We start from the raw sequence: 21,903 nt of genomic DNA on the forward strand, positions 1-21,903 counted from the left end.
GGAAGAAGTCTTTAATTACAGTCCAGGAATCATGAGAAACAGTCTTGTGAATCCGTTTCAATAGGGCCTCTTGGCAGGTGTCAAGCCAAGAGGCCGCTCTCCAAGTTCTTTCCAAACTAAGCTCCAGATTGACCATCCCAAAACTAGAGAAAGTAGAACCTATTTATCTTAAGATATCTGAGGCAGCATTATTCGATAGCCTTGACACACTTTCATTCACTATCCTGGGGAGGGAGGTGGGCTTCTCTGATACATACTTTGCCTGTCTAGGTAAGGAAGGAGGTAACAATTTTTGCGATCGGGATGCGCCTAGGGAATCTTCATCTCCAGCAATCAACAAATCAATTTCTTTAATTGGTAACTTTACAATTCTAGTCAACGGTAGGTGGATGGAACGTTTCATTTCTGTAGCTGAAAAGCCACCTGTTCCAAAAAGGAAGAGTCAGCATAATCTTCTTTATCTATCTTCTTGTTCCAGTTCTGGATATTTAAGAATCTTTCTTATTTTCTGAATATGTTCTGGAAAACTCAAGAGATTCTTCTGGAACATCCTGAGGTAAATGACTAAAACTTGATTCCACATCTGGGGATTGACTGCGATATGTCTTCTGTTTCTGATGAGGAGGCAAAAAGGAATCTGGATTAGCTCGAGATTTCCTCTTTTTGATAGGTCGTACTGAATGGTAAGATGGGGAATGTCTCCCAGAAAACTCACGGCTTTTATAGAAAAACTAGGTCCACGAAGCTGAACATTCCCGAGAATCAACGTTAAAGCAGAGGTTAACTTTAAGTGCATCGTCCAAGGAAAAAGGAGAAGAGTTCCAACATCTTTTGGTAGGAGGATAGCTTTTCTTGCAGGTATTGCCACGTTACATTCTGCTCCTGGAATGGGAACTGGAGGCATCTGAAAACTGCAGGACACGGAGTTATGGTTCGGCACCTGGAATCCGCAAATTTTGCTCTCGTGGGAATTGCCATGCCGCATTCCACTCCTGGGACAGGAACAGGATGCATCCAAAGGCTCTGTAACATAAGGAGTGACGGTTCGGTGCCTGGATTTGTGAGGCACCTGCCAACTACTCTCTTTTATGTTTCTGCCTAAGAGAGTACCATGCCGAATCATACTTCTCGATCGTGATTAGGAGGAGCTCTCAGAAGAAGACTGAGAACAGCAACGTTTTGACACAAGAAAAAAAACTTGATGAGGAAGAGGCAGGAGAGGCAGAACTTCCACTCTGTTGCACGCCATTGGTACCCGGGGCTGGATTAGGAGAGACGTTGGGAGTCCTTTTCCCCCTACCCCTCTGGGAGCCTCTGGGACCCAATACCAGGCTAGCCTGAGTAACACTGACCTTACTTTTGTTAACAAAAGCTGTCGATTTCTTGATTGGGTTGGACGTATCCGAAACCGTACATTTACCAAAAAAACACTTGTTGGATATTGGAATTCTGCTCCGATGAAGGAAGAGAAGGGATATTTCTTCCCAAGATAATGGGAAGTGGAGAGGAAGCAAAGATGGCAGAAGGTATACACGTAATGGAGGGGATAAGTTCTATGGGTTGAGAAGTCGAAGTTTGCTTTTCTGACTTCTTTTTAGCACTTTGATCATCATATTTCTCCCACTGAGAAGACGACCACAACTCACATTCTTTGCACTTCAGAGATTGAGAGCAATCTTGCCCTCTGCATTTATACACTGTTCGCGTATCTCAAAAAACAGATATTCCAAGATAAAGCGAGATCAATGTATGCAGGGCGTAAAAAGCACATCTTAATGCAACGACAGCTAAGAACATGTGGGGGATGCTGGTCCTGCAGGCCTCTTTTACAGCTAGTGCTACCAGCGAGTCTACCATAGCCGTCTGTGCAAGCGTGCCTAAGGATACTCCCATCACATATTGTAGTGTTTGTATCAGTGTCTGAATAAATATAAAATATCAAACAAATATATATACAGGGTATATATATTTGTAGGAACGAACACTTTATCATTTCAAAGTCATCTTACAACATTACCCTTAAAAATGATGACTTACAGCTATGCGTGAACACTCCAACTGTTACGCTTACGAAGGAGAAAACTAATCAAGTTACATCTACATTCAGGTACGCACATTTTCCTTCATACAGTATTCAAGCCTTGCCATTTTCTTTTAACATACACAGTAGATGATGTAATATTTTCTATCCTGTGAGCTTTGTGTTTGGAATCCGAGCATTGTTTAGCAAACATTTTTTTTTTAAAGAAAATTAACTTTTTAATGATATTTTGCTGTTTACATCAATATTATTTGAAAATTAGTAAATTTTTTATTAAAAAAATGTACAGGTAGTCCCCAGTTAACAGCGATCCGGTTTTATGGTGCTTGTCTAGCAATGAAAACCGGCAATTTAAGGCGCCGAAAATCGCCAATTTCTGCCTGTCAGTGCCGATAATTGGGTATTGGCCCCGATACATACCTAACAAAGCGGCCATAAACAAAAATCGGTACTTTTTGGTGCCAATAAGCCCCGAAAATTGCCGAAAAACCACCGATTTTCGGGTATCATCACACCCTCAGAACGGAACCCCACCAATAGCTGGGGAGTGCCTATACTTAGTCACGAAAATAAACTTAAAATAATTAGTGAGTATTTTAGATGTGCTCTACGAAAAACTCCGCGAATAGGTGAATTTTCCACAGATAATTTGGAGTTATCTGCCACAGAAAAAACCGCAAATAGGTGAATCCGGGAATACTGAACCGTGAATAGGTGGGGGTCGACTGTATTCTTCTTTTGTTTGTAGATGCTACTCTACTCATGAACTTTCAGACACATGAACATCCGTGCTTGTAAATTCAATTTTTGTTTGAAGCACTTTGGGCCACAACCTGCAAGTGCAAATTTCGTTGTGAGGGCCTGCCTCAACTTAGTTATAATTTCATCTGCTGCCGACGCTGAACAGCACTGTAGCTAACCCCATTAAGCATTCCAGATTCTTTGTACCTACGCTAGTCTAGCGCTGAGACTTCATCTCCTGTGCAACGATTCAGTTTATTTGATTTTATTGTTTAATGTTTACCGCATCCGATATCTATCATGGCTAAAGGCAAGCGCAAGGCCAGTGATGACAGTGGTAGTGTTAAAATGTGGCAAGCCATCTCATTGGAAACTAAAGTGGCAACAATAAAGAAGTTAGAAAGTGGTGAAAAAATGGTTAACATAGTGCGCCACCATAATACGAACTGCTCGACTATCGGCACAATTTTGAAAAACAAAGACAAAATTATGGAACACGTGAAAAGTGCTGTGCCAATGCAGTCAACAATTATAAGTAAAATTATAAGTAAGAGAAGGGGGAGGACGGTTAGAAGAAATGGGAAAACTTTTGGGTATCTGGATGGAACACCAGAGACAATAATGTGTACAACTTAGCCTCAAACTCATTCAAGAAATGGCTAAAAGCCTTTTGATGAAGGCTAAGGTTGGTAAAAATGCTAGAGATTTGCTACAAGTCATGGATGGTTTATCGCTTCAAAAAACAAGCCAACTTGTGTCATGTGTCCGTAAGTGGCGAGTCAGCAAGCCTGACAAAGCAGCAGCTGAAAAATTTCCCAAGATAAGGAAAGTTATACTCCTCAGCAAATTCTTAATATAGACAAGACAGGCCTTTTCTGGAAAAATGCCAGAAAAAATGGACACCAGCCTTGAAGAGAAGATGATGCCAGGATTTACAGCAGCGAAGGATAGGCTAACGTTACTGCTGGGTGGCAATTGTTCGGGAAACAAGAAGCTAAAACCTCTCCTTGTCTACTGTGCAGGAAATCCATAGACACTGAAAAACATCACAACAAGTTCTCTACCCATAATCCGGATGTCCAAGATGAAAGTCTCAATGACTCTTGCTGTATTTGAGGAGTTTTTTTTTTTTATTACTTTATCCTTGAAGTCAAGCTGTACTGCGGAGAGAATAACATTCAAGATTCTCTTAATTTTGGATAATGCCCTTGGTCACCCACCTCACTTAAATGATTTCCATCTAGATGTTCAAGTTGTTTATTTACCTGCTAACACAATTTCACTCATTCAGCCAATGGATCAGGGTGTAATACCAAATTTTAAAAAATACTACACCAGCCATACATATAGGCAAGCATTAAAGCAGATAAATGATGCAGATGTGACCTTACGTGACTTCTGGAAAGGTTACAACATTTACAAATTGTGTAAAGAACACTGATGCTGCATGGCATGAAGTAACTGACATCAACATGAATGGAGTATGGAAGGCCTTATGCCCAGTTTGTAAATGAGTTCTGAGAGGAAAAAGGACTTGCAAGAGCTGTTAGACAATCATTCAGAGGAACTGATGACTGAGGATCTGTTGGAACTGGAAGAAATGCAAAAATCAGAAGAACATGAAGAAGTTGTCCCTTAAAGAAGTTTGAAACAAAATTGGCCGGGGGATTTTCTCTTCTGGAAAGTGTTGACTATTTATGAGAATCAGGACCCTAATGTTGAAGGCTTCTCAAAAGTAGCAAGAACAGTCAATGATGCTTTCCAGTGTTATAGTATCATATACAATGGAGAAAAAAAAAAAAAAAAAAAAAAAAATTGCAAACCTCCACAGGCAAATTCTTTAAACCAGTACCTTCAACCTCACAAGAGCCTCCCCACCTCCATGACTGCTTCCTCCCCAAATGAAGAGGGAAGTGATGAAGAAATCCTTGCCGAAGAAACTGAAGAAGACGAACAAGACGTTGATGAACTGCAACCCATATTAATTCCACATCCCCCCCATTATCCATCATGAAAAGCCTAGGACACCAGTTTCAAAGGTAAGAAAACTGTACATGTTACTTTACAGTATTATCATCATAATTTGTTTATGTTAGGTTTTATACATCATTTGTATTAATAATATGCTCTATAAAATATAGTAACATTACTAGAGGTGTATTGTGTTTTATTAAGAAAACCTTAAATAGTACTGAACATATTGCCTTTGCGTATACCAAATTGAACTTACGAACAAAACGAACTTACGAACAGCTGTTCGGAACGTAACTCGTTTGTAAGTAGAGGGGTGTCTTAAGTAATTGTGCTTAACATGAAAATTCTACTAAAATTAATTGCAAATTTACTGCTACAGAGATATTCTCAAACAATGGTTGTTGCCCACTTGGATTTACCAATGAGGGTTATTACCCTCTTGGACTTTTAAGTTCTGTACTACCTTGGAAATTGATTTTTCCTATACTTTCAAGTGTTGCAGATGAAGGTGGTGGTGGTGGTGGTGGTGTTTGTCAGTCAATAATTATTAACCTCATATCTACCCAACATGGTTGGGAACTCTCTGGGAATGTGGGGTTTAGGAACATTTGGAGAAAGACCGGACAGCCATGTTGATGTTATGGAATGGTTCCGCATGAGCAAGTCATCAAGGAGCCACATGTTAAGAAAGGATTGGCTGAGGAAACCTATTATAAAAGGAACTACTGCAGACTAACCTAACATACCCTAACCTAGCAGGCTGCGATACTCTCAATGGGGGAAACAGCCCCCAATGAAGGAAACTCCACTTTTTACCAAAAGTTCCCATGTAAGACTGCGCATGCGCAATAGCATTTCAGGACAGCCAGCTCACAACTTCTGAGGTTAATTACAGTCGACCAACAAAAAATAATGGTAAATTCTTAATAAGCAACAAAACACTATAGGAAAATCACAATTTTTAAAAGTAAATTGTATTTTTCTTAACTATACAAAATGGAGGTCCTTTACATCAGGAATTACTTTCAGCGTAGGCTGGAAATGGCCATTGAACTTTCGAACAAGGTAGTTAGGCAGTTAACTACCGTCCGGGAGGCGGGAATACCACCTGCCCAGATGTAAACATTCCAATTTGCCTTTTGGTCCAGCTATCAGATTAAGGGGTGGCATGAGGTGGGCATGAAATGTAATGTAAAGGACCTCAGATTTGTATAGTTACAGAAAATACAATATACTTTAAAAAATTGTGATTTGTTCCAACACGATATGCAAACCCTCGGTCCTTTACATTAGGAAGACTCACTGGTTGGAGGTAAGAATCTGAGTGAGTCTCCTGAACTGACTGGAGTTCACCAAACCTTGTCTTCCCTTCCTGGTTGATAGAGCGAGAAGGGAAAACTGCCTCTGAAAAAATTATCGGGTTGTAAGCAACACAGGATCAATTATCAGACTTCTGGGTCCCTTTGCATGCAAGAGGAATCATCAGTTCATGCAAAGTAGGCTTGGAGTCAGATGACATTATGGTAATCACAAGCACTGGGTTTGTCTTATTGTCATGGTCTCCTTTCCCCCCGCCTTGCAAGGGGAAGGAGTGGGGTGGCTTCTATCAGCCTGAACGGAAAATAGAACGGGAGCTCCCACTGGGTGCTTACCTGCATCGACCGCCAGATCCGGCAAGTAATGGCACATCCGCTCTCTGCCCGTGGGAAGAGAGCCAGGATGGGGAGAAAGAGAGGCCAGTCACTCCACATTCATTCTCCCAATCACAACTGTACATCTTAGGGGAGATGCAACCTGTCCTGTTAGAGGAGCCAGGTAAGCTACACAACTTGTTGAGCAGCCACCACAGGACCCAAGGAAAAAGTGTCCAAGGACTTGTGAGCAACATCCCAGAAGTAGGAGGAGGTGAAGGTGGTCTATTGGGACCACCACCTGCCTTCAGCACCTGCAGAATTGACATGTTCTTCAGGAATGCGAGGGATGGACCAATGCTGCGGACTTCGTGAGCTCTCAGACGAAGCATACCAGTGTCGTCTTCTCCAGCAGCAGAATACGTTCTCCTTATTGTCTCACGAAGCCATAATGAGATCGTGTTCTTGGAAGCTTCTTTCTTGGTTGAGCCACTACTAGTGAAGAGTTGTTGACACAGGTCAGAGACGTTGAGTCCTCTTCAGATAGCGCTGCAGCACTAACAGGACACAGTAGCATCTCGTCTGGTTAATTACCTACAAAGTCCTCTCGGGAGGGGATTGAGAAGGTCTGCGTCAGGGACTGAAGGATTCTGAGTCTTCACTACAAAATCCGGGACGAAATCAAGCGTAACTGATCCCCATCCCCATGAGTGTTTAACATCAAAGGAAAGTTTGTGCAGTTCGCCAACTCTCTTCGCCCATGCCAGGGCCAGCAGGAAGACGGTCTTGAGGGTCAGATCCCTGTCTGATGACTCTCGTAAAGGCTAGTACGGTGCACGAGTCAAGCTCCTGAGAATGAGTCACATCCCACACAGGGGGCCTGAGATCCCTGGGTGGGCAAGACCTTTCGAAGCTTCTCATCAGTAGAGAAATCTCAAAGGAGGAAGAGGTGTCTACTTCTTTCAGCTGCAAGACTAGGCAGAGTGCGGCGTGGTAGCCTTTTTCAACTAAAACGGAGAGAAGCTTCTCTCGGCAAAGGAAGACGAGGAAGTCCACAACCTGCTGAATAGTAGCTCCAACAGGAGAGATACCCCATCCACGACACCAACCACAGAAGACGGACCACTTTCCCTGGTATACCGCTGCAGAGGATCGTCTGAGGTACCCGGCAATCTCCATTGCTAAACGACATGAAAAGCCTCTCGCTCGTAGATGGTGGATAACCTCCAGCCATGAAGACACAGGGACTGCACTGCCTGGTGGTACCGCTCCATGTGGGGTTGACAAAGCAGGTTGGGACAGGGAGGATCTCTCTCGGCACCTTGGAGAGGAGAGCTAGCATGTCGGGATACCAAATGGCCGCCACCAGAATCATTCTGAGATTCGGAGTGATCATCCCTCGGTTGATCACTTGGCGAATCAGACAGAATGGAGGAAAGGCATAAACATCGAGGTTGTCCCAAGTGTGCTGGAACGTGTCCTCTGCAGCAGCCCACGGGGTCCAGCACAACAGAGCAGAAGACCTGGAGTTTTCTGTAGTGCCAGGTGGCGAACAGGTCGATGACTGGATGCCCCCACAGGTCGAATAGCCTTTCTGTCACTTCCGAGTGAAGGGACCATTCGGTCCCGATCACCTGATTCTGGCAGCTGAGCTTGTCTGCATCGTCATCTGGTGGAGTGGGAGGGATACTAGACACCCCTGCTTGTTGATGCATGCCACTACCGTGGTATTGTCGCTCATTAGTACCATAAAATGGTCTAAATTCGGACATAAATCTAGCAGTAATAAAAGTAAGATTACCTTTTCTTTTGCAGGAAAAGTGTAACTTCGGACATAAAGTAAGACTTGTACCCTCGGACACAAAGTGAAAACTGTAAAAAAAAAAAAAAAAAAAAAAAAAAAGTCCTTAAACAGTGCAGAACATAATTATGCTGTTACCAAGAAAAAGGTGGCCCCCTATGGCAGGAAGAATATACACTGCCAACGCATCAAAAGAAAAATTGGAAAAAGCTAAGTGATGTGGAAAAAGAGAGAGAGAAAAAAAGAGAAGAAAAAGAGAGAAGAGAGAGAGAGAGAGAGAGAAAGTGTACTTGCAGCTGCCAAAAAAATGGAACTCGGGTAAAAGCACCTCGCATGATTACATTAAAAGCACCCACACTAAATCAGTTGGACGACAAACAGTTCTCCGTCATAAAGAGGAGTCTCTATTGTGTGAGAGAATAACTTTGGCTGACTGGGGCTTCCCTCTGGATATATTGGATCTCAAGATGCTTGTGACGGGATACCTTGAAAAGCACGGGATAACAGTGTCTCGCTTTAAGGACAATACTCCAGGTCATGAATGGGGTCTCTCATTTCTGAAAAGGCACAAATCAAAGCTCTCAAGACGAGTGTCTCAAAATATCAAGACCCAGAGGGATAAAGTAAGTACTGCTGTACTAAAAACATTCTATGACAATTTGAAAGTAACCTTGGATGGAGTCCCTCCACAAAGTATAATTAACTATGATGAGACTAATCTCACTGATGACCCGGGAAATAAGAAAATAATAGAAGAGGCACTAAATGCCCTGAAAGGGTCATGAACACAACCAAGTCTTCCATATCAGTAATGTTTTCAGGAACAGCTTCAGGTCATTTATTACCACCTTACGTTGTTTATAAAGTTGTCCACCTTTATGATACCTGGACAGAGGGGGTGACCACCAAGGACTAGGTTTAATAGATCACTCGGTGGATGGTTTGAGGCTTGCAGTTTTGATGACTGGTTTCACAATATTATCTTGCCTTATGCTAGAGAAAAAGATGGAAAAATTGTTTTGATAGGGGATAACTTGGCAAGTCATATCAGCCCTCTGTAACTGAAACATGTGAAAAGAATAACATTTCCTTTACTCTGTTACCCCCTAATTCCACCCATTTAACACAGCCTCTGGATATTGCTGTGTTCAGACCATTGTAGAGACACTGGCGTTCAGTGCTAGAAAACTTTAAGAAAACTACTTTGGGAAGGCTTCGAAATGCTTTGCCAAAAGACTGCTTCCCTTCTGTTCTGAGTGAAACGATGGACAAAATAAAAGGGTCCATAAAAGATAACCTTTGAAGTGGCATCCCTAAAAGTAGCATTTATCCCCTGGATCCAAATCAGGCTATATCCCGCCTTCCAGAAGAACCCACTGATAACACTACAACAGACACTGCAGCATCTATGCAGGCACTAGATACTTCTGCAATAGATTTTTTGAAGGAAATGAGGCATGGCACTCAAGACAACGTTGAGCAAAACAGGGCATGGGTCCACAAGAAAGAAGAAGCGGCTGAATGTAGAACCTGGGCGAAGCTTATCAACAAAATCAGTAAGAAGAATGGACAAGGATGATGATGATGATGAAATTGATTTGGATGACCCAGGGCCACAAAACCCACGATCAGATTTGTCAAATGGAGACCCAGCATCAACAAAGCAACTAAGTCGAGCCATCTCTTCCAGATTCCCTAGAGGAAAGGTGAAACCAAAGCCAGCCGAGGAAGAAACCTCTGTCCAGGATCCCAAAGAAGGGACAAGTAAGATGATGCAGCCAGGAACTTCAGGAACCTTTACCCAAAACTCTTATATGCAGCACCCGAGCACATCAAGCACAGAACAAAATATTACTTATACAGGAGAAATTAAGCCTTTGGATTGGGTAACTGTAAAGGTACCTTTTGATAAAAGAGCAGGTGGTGAATTTAAAGTTTAGATATTTTATTGCAGTTATTGAAGAAGTAGTATCAGAATCAGAGATTAATGTTAGGTTCTTGAAACATGTAAAAGGAACATGTCATACATTTGTAAATCCTAAAATAGATGATTACGGTGAAATTAGTCGCATGATTTTTGATGTGGATGTAAATCTCTGGCCAAAGTAGTATAAGTATGGAGATGAGGTATATGAGCATTTTTTAACCAAATACAAATATATTTCAGTTACTGGTATTTCTTGCTTAATTTTGTAGAAGTAGTTCACTTTTTTGTTTAGATTTAGTTATTACAAACAAGAGCATTTATTTCAGTTCTTACCACAAGCCAAAGAATGGTATTTTATCTTTTTTTTATTTTTTAAAGTTCAAAGAAATTTTAGTTTTATATTTCTTGCTATATAACCTACTAGCATTTGTATTAGGAGTGTGTGTGTGTGTGTGTGCATATGTGGAGTGTGTGTGTGTGTATCAAGAATGTTGTAATATAAACCATTGATCATCTGTAATGTAGTACATAAATATATGAGGAAATAAAAACTGTTATGTGTGTGTGTCTGAGAGAGAGAGAGAGAGAGAGAGAGAGAGAGAGAGAGAGAGAGAGAGAGAGAGAGAGAGAGAGAGAGAGAGAGAGAGAGAGAGAGAGAGAGAGAGAGTGCGTGCGTATATGCGTGTAAGCACGTGTCTGTAATGTTGTTGGGATATGGACACACATTGCTTTAATTGATTTTCTTGTATTATATGACTAATAATGAAGCTTTTGTAAGGTTACTGTTGCAATGGTCTCATCAGTTTGCAAAGTTAAGCAACAGAAAATATCGCTTTAATTTTGGTGTTATGTGAATGCCCAGAGATATTTTTTTTGACTTTTTTTTGCTTAGAGAAGTTTTTACACGAGGTGATTATTTCTATCATGAAAATATGTGATAACTATGTGGTCTAATGCCTAGTATTAAATAGTGAAACTATAGTTAAAAAAAAAAAGAAACATTTTTCCAGTTATTTTTCTAAACAGGGTCACAGTGACCACACATATTGGTCATTTTTTTTTTTTTTTTTGCATTTTTTTAAAACTTCCTGGGTGTCCCAAGTAACCATGTACTGTCCGAAATTATCATACATTTGCTGTATATAGTTATAATGCTAAATTAATAGGTGTCCGAAGATAGACAACCCTGTCCGAAGTTAGCTGAAATCACTGATAACTTCGGACATCCTAATATTGTTTTGTAGAGTTCACATCACAAACACCAGTTTTTTTTCTTTGTCAAGAGTTGATTGGCACTTTGCCAGGCTATCCACTGGCACCAAAAGAATTTTATTAGTGTAATTATATACAGTTATGCAACAAAAACTAAAAAAATCGTCCAAAGTTAGACCATTTTACGGTACCAGGGAGTGTCCCATCACTCGATCCCAGAACTCTTGGAGAACCAGGAAGGCTGCCTTGAGTTCCAGGATGTTGATGTGAAGGTGCTTGTCATCTCGGTGCCACACTCCTGAAGTCAGCAACTCCTCCAGGTGTGCACCCCATCCCTCGGTCGATGCATCTGAGAACAGCAGCATGTCAGGAGAGGGTATGTAGGGATACTCTTATCAAGAGGTTCCTGTCGTCCATCCACCAGCGAAGGTCCTCTCTCACCTACTCGGAGAGAGGGATGAAAAAGGACTGGTGGTCTCAGGACTGGGACCAATACTCCTTTAGCCTCCACTGTAGAGACAGCAGGTGAAGACGCCCATGAAGTACCAGCTTCTCAGTGACGACAACAGGTGACCAATGACGACTTGTCATTGCCGGGCTGGCTGCTTCTGTTGTGACAGGAACAGCTGTGCTGACTGCCTGAACCTGCTGATAAGAGAGTCTGAGGGAAAGACTTTCGCTGCTACCGTGTCTATCAGCATGCCCAGGTACTTTTTCCTCTGCTTGGGGGTAAGATCTGATTTCTCGAGGTTCACCAAGATCCCTGTCCTGCAGCAACTGCGAGTGGGAGCTCGCCAGGACAAGCCAGTTGTCAAGATCCCTCAACAGACGTATCCCGTGCGAGTGGGCCCAAGCTGACACGAGAGAGAAGACTCTCGTGAACACCTGGGGAGCGGTCGAGAGCCCGAAGCAGAGTGCCCTGAATTGGAAGACTGTCTCCCCGAGGATAAAGCGGAGGTACTTGCGAGAGGACAGATAACTGGGGTATTTGGAAAAATATATCCTTCAAGTCCACCGTAAGCATGAAGTCGTTCTCCCTGATGGAGGCAAGCATGGATCACACTGTTTCCAGCGTGAACAGAGTCTGGCAAACGAATCAGTTCAGGGGAGAGAGGTCTATGACTGGTCTCCATCCCCCAGTGGCTTTCTCTACGAGAAAGACATGGCTGTAAAAGCCTGGTCCGAGAGTTCCTTGGACGAATGTGCAGAGATGGACTGGAGAGTAGATGAGGAGGCCGAGACTCGAAGGGTAGTAGATACCCCTCCCAAAAGGCATCCACTATCCAGGTCTGCTGCCATGTTCCCCAATGGCTCGACAGGCAACCCCCACCTTCGGCAGCATTTGGGGGGGAAAGCCAACCCTAGCGTTTCCCCTTCTTCCCCTTGCCCCCTTTTCTGGATTGGAAAGCGGGCTGAAAGGGGCGGGAAGACCCACCCTTTCTAGAGGAAGAAGAAGGGTGGGTGTTTCCACGGGATCCCTTTGAAGATTTGGACTTCTTGGGGGCCGGGGAAGTGCTAGCCTGACCCAAGGGCCTGGCCAGTGGAACGCAAAGACCTGGAGGACTTGGTCACTGCTTGGTGGACAAGCTGGTCGCTGCCATCGGCCTGGCGCTTGTCTACCACAGCGTCCAACAAATCTCTAAGGAAGAGAGAGGCAGAACCCAGCTATTCCGCAGGGTCATTGCCAACTCAGATCCCATGGACCTGGAGAAGCGAGAAAGAACGGCGTCCCTTCGCTTCAAGACCAGGTTAGCCCACAGGTTTGCCATCTGGTGGGCAAGGTAGAAGATGGCCCTACCTCCAGACTGGCACAGTTTCCTGAAGGCAGAGTCCTCCCCAGGTATGATAGCTGCTTCTTCCTTGGCTGGTGAGCCTCAGGAGAAGAGAAAGAAGAGGCAGCAGACGAAGACGAATATGACGCCACCGTTCGCGATCTCTTTTGACTTTTTCGCCATCTTCCTCAGGTTGGAGGTCAGGTCCCCAAACTATGCAAGAGCAGCCAGACTCAGGAACAACCAGGGGGGCCAGAGCAGCAGGCACAACCCTGACAGCAGAGATGGTGCTCAGGCCAGCAGTTGACAGGGCAGAAACACTTGCACGGCAGCCAGGAACGTAGAGGTGAGAAGCCAGGGTCGGAGGCACAGGTGATGCATGAGCAGCCAGGCCAGGCCGGGCCGGGAGACGGGCAAGTGAAGAGCCGGGACCGTGGTCATAAACAAGCTAGGGTCAACAACTGGAGCAGGCATTGTTACATATGGCACCGACGACGTCACCATGTAAGAAGGACCAGGGCAAGATAGCAGGGCCAGGAACCCAGGGGGCAGCGGCACACAATGGTGAGTGGCAGGGGCAGCCGAAACCTGGGTGTCCAGATGCTAAGCCACCACCACAGGCAGCTTCCCGAACGCTGACGTGGTGACAGTCGTGGTGGTGGAAGCAGTAGCCAAGTTGGTTGTCACTGGAGCGCCAGACAAGTGGGACACCAGGCCCTCCAGTGGCGGAACGCCAGGCAGACCCAGGTGCAGCCAAGCAGAGGACAAGTCCGATACCTGGTCCATAGAAGGCGGTTCCACCCCCAAAACTGAGGATAAAGTCGGGTCAAAATGGGAAGCCTCCACTTGCTCTGGGGGGAAAATTTTGCACCCAGAGCGAGCAGAGGCCCCACAGAGAATGTCCTGAGCAACCGTTCCCCCACGCCCTTCCACACCCGCTGAAACTAATAAGGAAGGGGAAGGGGAGTCCACACCCGAGGGAGAAGGAGCAAGCAGGGGAAGTTCGCCGGGAGGGAGAAACGATCCCAACGGATTAGCCACCACTGGAGTCGGGGGCTTGTTACCCTTGGACGATTCCTTGGCGGGCTTCCAACTGTAGCGTCTCCTCCCTTCGAACCTCTTTCACTGCTAGGGAGACCAGGCACAACACTCACTACAAGGAGCATCACACGAACACACATCCCCTGCAAGTGGGACAGAGGGCGTGTGGGTCCATGTCAATGCTAGACCGAAAAGTATTACATCTTTTGCCTCCTACCCCAAGACACACACACACACACATGCTGGGGATAGGAGGATTTAGAAGGCTTATCAACATTTATTACAGAAATGCAAGGAAAGTTCCCCCCAGGAAAGCTGAAGGGCAGTCAGAGAGCAAAGAACAACATCCGCATTCTACAAAGGCCAAAAGCAAATTGGAATGTTTACATCCAGGCAGGCGGTACCCCCACCTCCCGGACAGTAGCCGACTGCCTGACCACCTTGTTTGAAAGTTCAACGGCGTTTCAGCCTACAATGAAAGTAATTCCTAATGTAAAGGACCGACGGTTTGTATATCGTGTTGGAACAAAATAAATTTCCAAAGTAATACTCAATGCAGGGCTTTTGCTTCATTCTACCAGTTTTCTTCCCAATCAGGTGGGATTCTGAAATTATACCATTACTTGAACTTCTTGGTAAGAACCACACATCCTTTACTAGGTTAGGCTGCCACCCTAATCATTTCAATTTATATTGTCCCAGGTTAGGTTAGGTGGGGTAAGAAGGGCATAAATAAACCCATCTAGCCAGGTTTCCCAAGCACCCAGGGTTTGGTTACATTAAGCTACAATCATGTTAATTATTTAAATGACTACAGTGCCTGATGTTAGGTAAGGTAGGGGTCCAGGAGAAGCTAAGCCCATAATCAGTTAAGGGCCCAGCACCCTTGGTTTAGGCTAGCTTGAATATATCCTTATATTTCACTAGTTTCATGTCTCCCCCAGCCCAACAACACCACTTAACTTGGGTATACGGGAAGGGGGGTCTAGTATCTCTAAAACTAGCCTAATAACCTGCTACCTGAAATGACCATCAGAAATGTTCAAAGCAAACATTCAAAATATAAAAATGACATTTTTTACTACGGAATACTAATATGCTTTCAAATTAAAAGTTATATAGCTGTCCCATTACGAACAATCAAAGGTGTGGAGAAACAAATTCACAGATAGCCTATGTATAGGTTCCCAAAAGCTCTCTGTACAGACTTATTTTTAAATATAGTTGTACTCATACATAGGCTAATTATGGATTTGTTTCTCCATTTCAAGGCTTGTGCTGCCAGGCTAAGCTATGAGAATCTTTTTGTCGAACACTATCTTACATTTACACATTCATACTTTTATGCTGCATTCTTCTCATGTCTCCTTAACATTCATATTTTATATTTATATATTATATATATATATATATATATATATATTATATATATATATATATATATATATATATATATATATAACTAGCCTAAAATCCATCCACTAATAAAAGATATTTCCTGTATGTTGCTTGGACAGACTCCTCTGGGGCTGGTCATAAACACAACACTCACGGGAGTGGTTGTGGGAGGTTATTACAGAAAAAATGAACCCCATCGAGAATTCTCCTTTACACACGAGGCCTACATAACGACACTCGATCAAATTTCATCTGCAGGACCCAACTGAAACCGCCGGCCGGGATGAACCTACTGAAATTCAAGCCCGAGGTGATGTTCACATAGGCTAAGCCTACCCTACGATGGGCAATGCCTCCTGGTAGGCTTGGCATGCTCCATGGAATCAATCATTACCTAAACAATGATCAGTTACCATAAAAACCCAGTGTGGTCTACTGTACGTTTTACTTGATGTTTACGGTACGTCAAGGCCGTAGTAGGCCTAGGCTGGTTCCTCTCAAGTATGGCAGCCCAGAGGTTCAAGGGGCTCACTGTTGTCATGCACAATCACTGTAGGCTTAAGCAGCCTACAGGGCAGCACTTAAGGGACAGGATGTTTACGGAGGACGTAAAGCCTCGCCTTTACCTCAAACATCACAAACGATTCTTTTATATTCTAGTGAGGGTGAGAAGTCGAAAAGTTCTTAGAAATGCTAAGACGGAGCCTCTCCTCGCGAGCAAGACGGCCATCGTACGCGAAATCCACATTTGCCTTTACTCCTGCTCGCTTCCCAACCTCAACCTCACTAGACGGGTAACACGAAAAAATCATGAGATGTTTCGCTTCCTTCGGGAAGTGAAAAGGAGTTTTGAAGTGAAAGTGCAGCTCCTAAATCTATCAGTAGCCGCCCGCAAGCACTGTTCACTTGACAAAGGGCCTTTGCCCTTCATTTCCCACCACATCCTCCTCTCGTTACCACTCACAAGGCCTTCCCGAAGTGACATGGTCGAAAGTCACGTAGGCATTGATAAGCACAGAATAACAAGGGACGATGTTCACACTTTAACAGTAAAGACTCGTATGCATACTTACGGTCCTAATTCCCGAGGCAAGGATCGTCCCACCGCCCGTCGAACGCGACGACGCCATGTTTACAACTGCCTAAACATCACGATTCAGCTGCTGATCTTCCCTCAGACCTCCTAATTCTCACGTATTTGGAGATTATTATATAGGCGCGCTGTATAAAACTTGATAATTTCGCGTTAACTGTTGGAGCTAGCAATAGAATTAGTCATGGATAATTTCTTTGCTGATTATTTTTCCAAATTAAGTGGTCAATTGTTAATTCTGAACACCACTGGAAGAGTGGGGACGTGTGAAAGATATTGTTTGCTCCCACTCCTATTGCCATTTTGGGGTTCATCTTCGTCACGTAGGTTCGCATCATGAGATGTTCTCTCTATATTGATTTTCTGGGCTGTGATTCAGAACAAACCATCTGCTTGATCTAGACCAATGCCTGTGTGATGAAGTTATAACTAACTGGAAATGTCGAAGGAAATTAAAAACAATGCATTTACTTATTGTAAACATTCATTTTAGTCGGTCACCAGTAATGATTCCAGCTCAGCGCTAAGCATTGTCAAAATGCTTTTCTGAATATTTCCAAGTATCGTTTGTGATAATATAAAATTACCTCTTAATTCTGGATACCTCCGGCATTTTAATGAAAACTGGGCGATTTCTAATCTCGTTTTCAAGAAACTAGTAACGCGGCTCAATTGGCTGGTTAAATGGACAGGTGGTACAGTAATAGACCCCAAAGAAAATGTAGCGGTGGTTCATCCAGCATGAGAGAGTCGCAGATAGCACTGAGGACCCACCCGTAAAGACGTGCTGCTGCAGGTGTGGTTATCAATAAAGAAGCAGGTGGTAGAAGTTGCTCAAATTTTATTTCTTTCAATTCCTGGTATATATTACCTTTGTCCAGCCGAAACTCTTGAAGCAGCTGCTCTACGTGAACTCTTAGAGAAGCAAGGTTTCCATTGTACTGCTATCTTCTGTTAATCAGTCTCCCAAAGTCTGTTTGGATGTAGGGTGCATTGGCACTCTCTTATGATTGGCACTTAAAGTTTATATGTAGCCGATTATTAATATCCTATCTGATAATATATTCGATATTTTAGCACTGCATAAAATATTTTTGGCAACGTTTTGTTTCAATGGTTACAATAACACTCAAAACGTAGTATTTCATGAGATGGCTGATATTGATTTTGTACTGTTGATAGATTTAACCATTAATTTTACATTTCAGATTGAATCAAAGTAATTTGTGTAAGTTAACAGTTGACAGGTGGAGAGCCATCATACGTTGCTATTCGTGATACACAACTTAATTATATATATATATATATATATATAATTTCTTGAATGACTTCTTCCCCTGGCGATCTGTGTGGCCAAGAGAAACTTCGGTGGGAGGGCTGGAACAAGTGGCCGACCCAAAAGAATCTCTTTCCATTAGTTGGGTTACATCATAAAGCAACAATATAAACTGCGAAAAAGTAGTTTATCATTAACGTTAACTTTTATTTCAAGATGTTAAAGAAGAGCTTTTAGTCAAGGAAAAGATTTTTTTCTCAACCCTTACCAAATTCATTAGTCTTATGCGGCGTGCGAAAGGGGAAACAAAGAAGTGATTGGAAAAGGACAGATGACAAGAATAAGATACCGAGGACCCTGTAGGGTGGGTAGTGACGTCACTGCACCTCATGCGGTGCACTGTTGGCATTATTTAAGGTTCTTTGCGCCGCGCCTTCGGCCCTTAGCTGCAACCCCTTCGTTCCTTTAACTCTTCCTCCCTTCATATTCTCTTTCTTCCATCTTACTTTCCACCCTCTCCCAACAACTGAATCATGGTCCAACTGCTTTGAGGTTTTCCTCCTGTTACGCCTTTCAGAGCCTTTACTGTCAATTTCCGTTTCAGCGCTGAATGACCTCACAGGTCCCAGTGCTTGGCCTAAATTCTGTATTTAATTCAATTCAATTCAACGATACCAAGGAGAAGGAAATGTAAGAAGGAAAAATTATGCAGGATAGATAAAACGATTATGTAAAAAAAAATGTTAAACAAAAGAGGATTAAAGTAAAATAAGACCAGAGGAATTACTTAATGTAATTAAACCTTTCACAGTATATCTAACGGAAACTCGTACGGGACAGGAAGAAATAACAAGCTTTAAGGTATTTGCAAACAAGAAAACCGAGGAGGACTTAATAGGAGTACGGGAAGAGCTAAGAAAAGTAGCTGTGAGAAAAGGGAAAAACGTGAAAAGGGTAAGACAGGTGCCCAGGACCCACGCCACACAGAAAAATGAGGATAAAAACAAGAAATATACAAGTCTATAAAGAATGAGTTAAAGCTGAAGTAAATGGGGGAAAAGATTAAGATATTTTGTAGCTTTAACTAAAGTAGGGAGGATGACGCCAAACAGCAACGAAGAAATCTCAAAATCAAATAAAATACTAAGTAACATGGACAATAACATGGGGCTAGGAATAATGAATTTTGATACCGAATGAGAAGGCAGATGGACAAGAATAAAGAATGGGAAGAAGTCAGTATTAAATTATGGAATAACAGAGACGAAGACAGCATATGCAGTACAATTGAAATGACTACTGATGAAGGTGAGATCTACACTTCACCTCACTTTGTTTCACTTTGTTTGGTTTTATGTAGAGTCCTCCACAGGGATAATTCCCTCTCTAGCGGGCCCTTCCTTGTACGTTTTCAGAATAAGGTGCTTCTTATATTTTGTAATTGTCTTTCAGGGTTTTCTCGTCAGTATCGTAGCTCCTGCAGAACAGGAGAGTCTTTAGTTCCTTTTTAAATTTTCATTCTTCTAGTATGCACTTCATTTCAGGTGGTATTTTGTTGTATAGTCTTGGTGAGCAGTGTACAAATGCTCTCTCGCCTGACTTAAAATTTGTTCTAGTTTCAAATAGCCTATATGCTTCACTTGCATGGCTGATTACAGTATTCATTTCGGGTCTAAAAGAAAGCTTAAGCAGTTTCTCAGATACAGTTGGTTCATCATATTTTAGTGCTTTAAAGACTGTAAGTAGTATTTTATACTCTATTCTAGCTTTTACTGGGAGCCAATGTAGCTCAATTAGTGCTGGGGTTATTTTGTCCCGGGAACGTAGTCCTTTCATTAACCTGGCGGCTCTATTTTGTACTCCTTGCAATTTTCTTAGTAGGTAGTTAGGGAGACAGTAGTATATAACGTTGCAGTAGTCAAGCCTCGAAAGTATTTGGTGTAAAGGTGTCAAGCTCCTCTTCATTTCTGCATTAATCACGCCATGTATATTGCCTGTTATTATTTCATATTTTTTATATATCTCTCCATACGTATTATCGTCCGGTCTTTCCGCCGATGTATTTAACCACCTTTGTACGTTTATTGTAACACGAATTACTCTCATTTATAATGTCATCTAACAAACACAAATTCTTTCCCAAATACGTGACATGGGACCCGCAGGTCGGTGACCACCTTTCCGTCTGCATTCCTCGATGTATACCTGCTTCCGAAAAATAAATCAGTCATACCCAGACCTGTCGTCTTGAATCTTACAACTGGTGACCTGAGGACTGACAGGTAAACATGCAGTTTTGGCCCAGCCATTAATGGACTAAATACGGCCGCGTTTACCTTCAGAGAGCCTTTAGCGGACTCAAAACGGCGACACAGTCTAGGCCTCTGAAAGCTCCTTCCTCAGAGGAAACCCATGCCGTTAATGGACTAATAATGACGTCCCTGCAAGGGCACATTTTGGCATTTCGAACAGTTTTGGCCCTCGCCATTCACGACTCACATTGACCACTCAAATTCTAACACCATTAGCGGACTAATTACGGCATGTACTCGCGTTTTGGTGTGTGACAGTAAAGATGGCAGAGTCTGAATTACAATGTGAATCCAGAAACACGGAAACCGTCTGCGTGCCCCTTTCGCCCACAAAGCCAGATGCGGTGAAGCTCCCCCCGTTTTCGCGCCAGAACAGTATCTTGGTTTCTGCGCGCTGATGCTCACTTCCGCGTGGCGCGCATGCGCATCACAGATGAGAAGACCAAGGCAGACATTACCATGACGATGCTACCTGAAGATGTCTTCAATAAAATCTCCCCATGGCTTGACTCACAGCCAGACAAGGTCATGTACTCGGCCTTGCAAGACAAGCTGATACGAACATATTCCATGCCCATCAGCCTGACAAACGCAATATTCATGCGGCGCCTTCCGCAGGAGGTAAGGGGCAAAATTAACAACGCAGATGCCCTTCCCATGGATGAGCTGGTCAACGTCGCACAGAAAATCCACGAGGCCACTAAAGCCTCCAAACATGTTGCTGCCATTGCAGACCGTAGCCTGACGACGGAGGATGACGACCCAGAAAACATAAATGCGATCTACAGGAGGAAGGCACTGCCGAGGGAGCAGAGGGTGTGGATGTACCCGGCGTGGTGCTACTTCCACAGAAGATTCGGCCTAGTGCCAAGAACTGCAGATCCCCCTGTTCCTTCACAAAAAATGAGAAGGGCGGCCACAAGTAACAGCAGTGGCCACGAAAGACAGCGTCTCCTGACCAGCGGGATTCTTCATCAGGGACAAAATATCAAAGCGGCGCCTGCTGGTTGACACGGGGGCTATGCAGTCGGTGTTCCCGCTGTTGGAGGAGGACTACACCTGGACAGCTGACTCCACGCCCTTCCTGTTAGCCGCGAACGGAACCACCGTCCGCTGTTATGGAACCACGACCCTCACAATCTCCATCTTGGGCCGCAGGTACCACTGGCCTTTCGTCATCACAGAGGTCAAATTCCTCCTCCTGGGTGCTGATTTCCTGGGACACCACAGACTCCTGGTTGACATCGGCAGGCAACGCCTCCTCGACACCAGAACCTGCCACTCCCGACCACTCTCCACCAGACCGGGGATGCTGGCCGTCTGCTTCACAGCCTCCAACAATTATGCCGCTCTCCTCCAGGAGTTCCAGGAAGTTTTTAAACCAGAGCTCCGCCAGTTGCCGGGGGCTGGGGGCCGGGGCCAAGCACGGCATCTTCCACCACATAACAACAATGGGCCCCCCAACTCATGCCAAGTTCTGTTGCCTGTCCCCCCCCCCAAAACTACAAGACGCCAAACGGGCTTTTGCCGAGATGGAGCAAATGGGCATCTGTACCAAAGCATTGAGCCCAAGGGCATCTCCCCTACACATGGTAAAGAAGTCAGATGGCTCCTGGAGGCCCTGCAGAGACTACTGTCGTCTGAATTTAGTTACCACACCAGACCACTACCCCCTGTCGAACAT

The 21,903-nt window shown here is 43.8% G+C and overlaps 1 protein-coding gene across 5 annotated transcripts in view; it reads right to left on the minus strand.

Annotated features, from left to right (window-relative positions):
- The window catches only part of LOC136837154 (lysine-specific demethylase 2A-like), a 255,225-nt gene extending 238,459 nt beyond the window's left edge, over window positions 1-16,766 (minus strand). For 2 of the 5 annotated variants that reach the window (XM_067101814.1, XM_067101812.1), the window contains exon 1: window positions 16,612-16,766. In XM_067101814.1, the coding sequence (XP_066957915.1) occupies window positions 16,612-16,668 (57 nt within the window). In that variant the 5' untranslated portion in view covers window positions 16,669-16,766. Of the gene's footprint in view, window positions 1-16,164; window positions 16,189-16,502 lie in introns of those variants that run through there. The other 3 variants (XM_067101816.1, XM_067101813.1, XM_067101815.1) reach the window with 2 other exon arrangements.
- Window positions 16,767-21,903: the final 5,137 nt, after the last annotated feature.

The sequence above is a fragment of the Macrobrachium rosenbergii genome, chromosome 58 (assembly GCF_040412425.1).
Source record: "Macrobrachium rosenbergii isolate ZJJX-2024 chromosome 58, ASM4041242v1, whole genome shotgun sequence".
In the NCBI taxonomy this organism is placed as follows: domain Eukaryota; kingdom Metazoa; phylum Arthropoda; class Malacostraca; order Decapoda; family Palaemonidae; genus Macrobrachium; species Macrobrachium rosenbergii.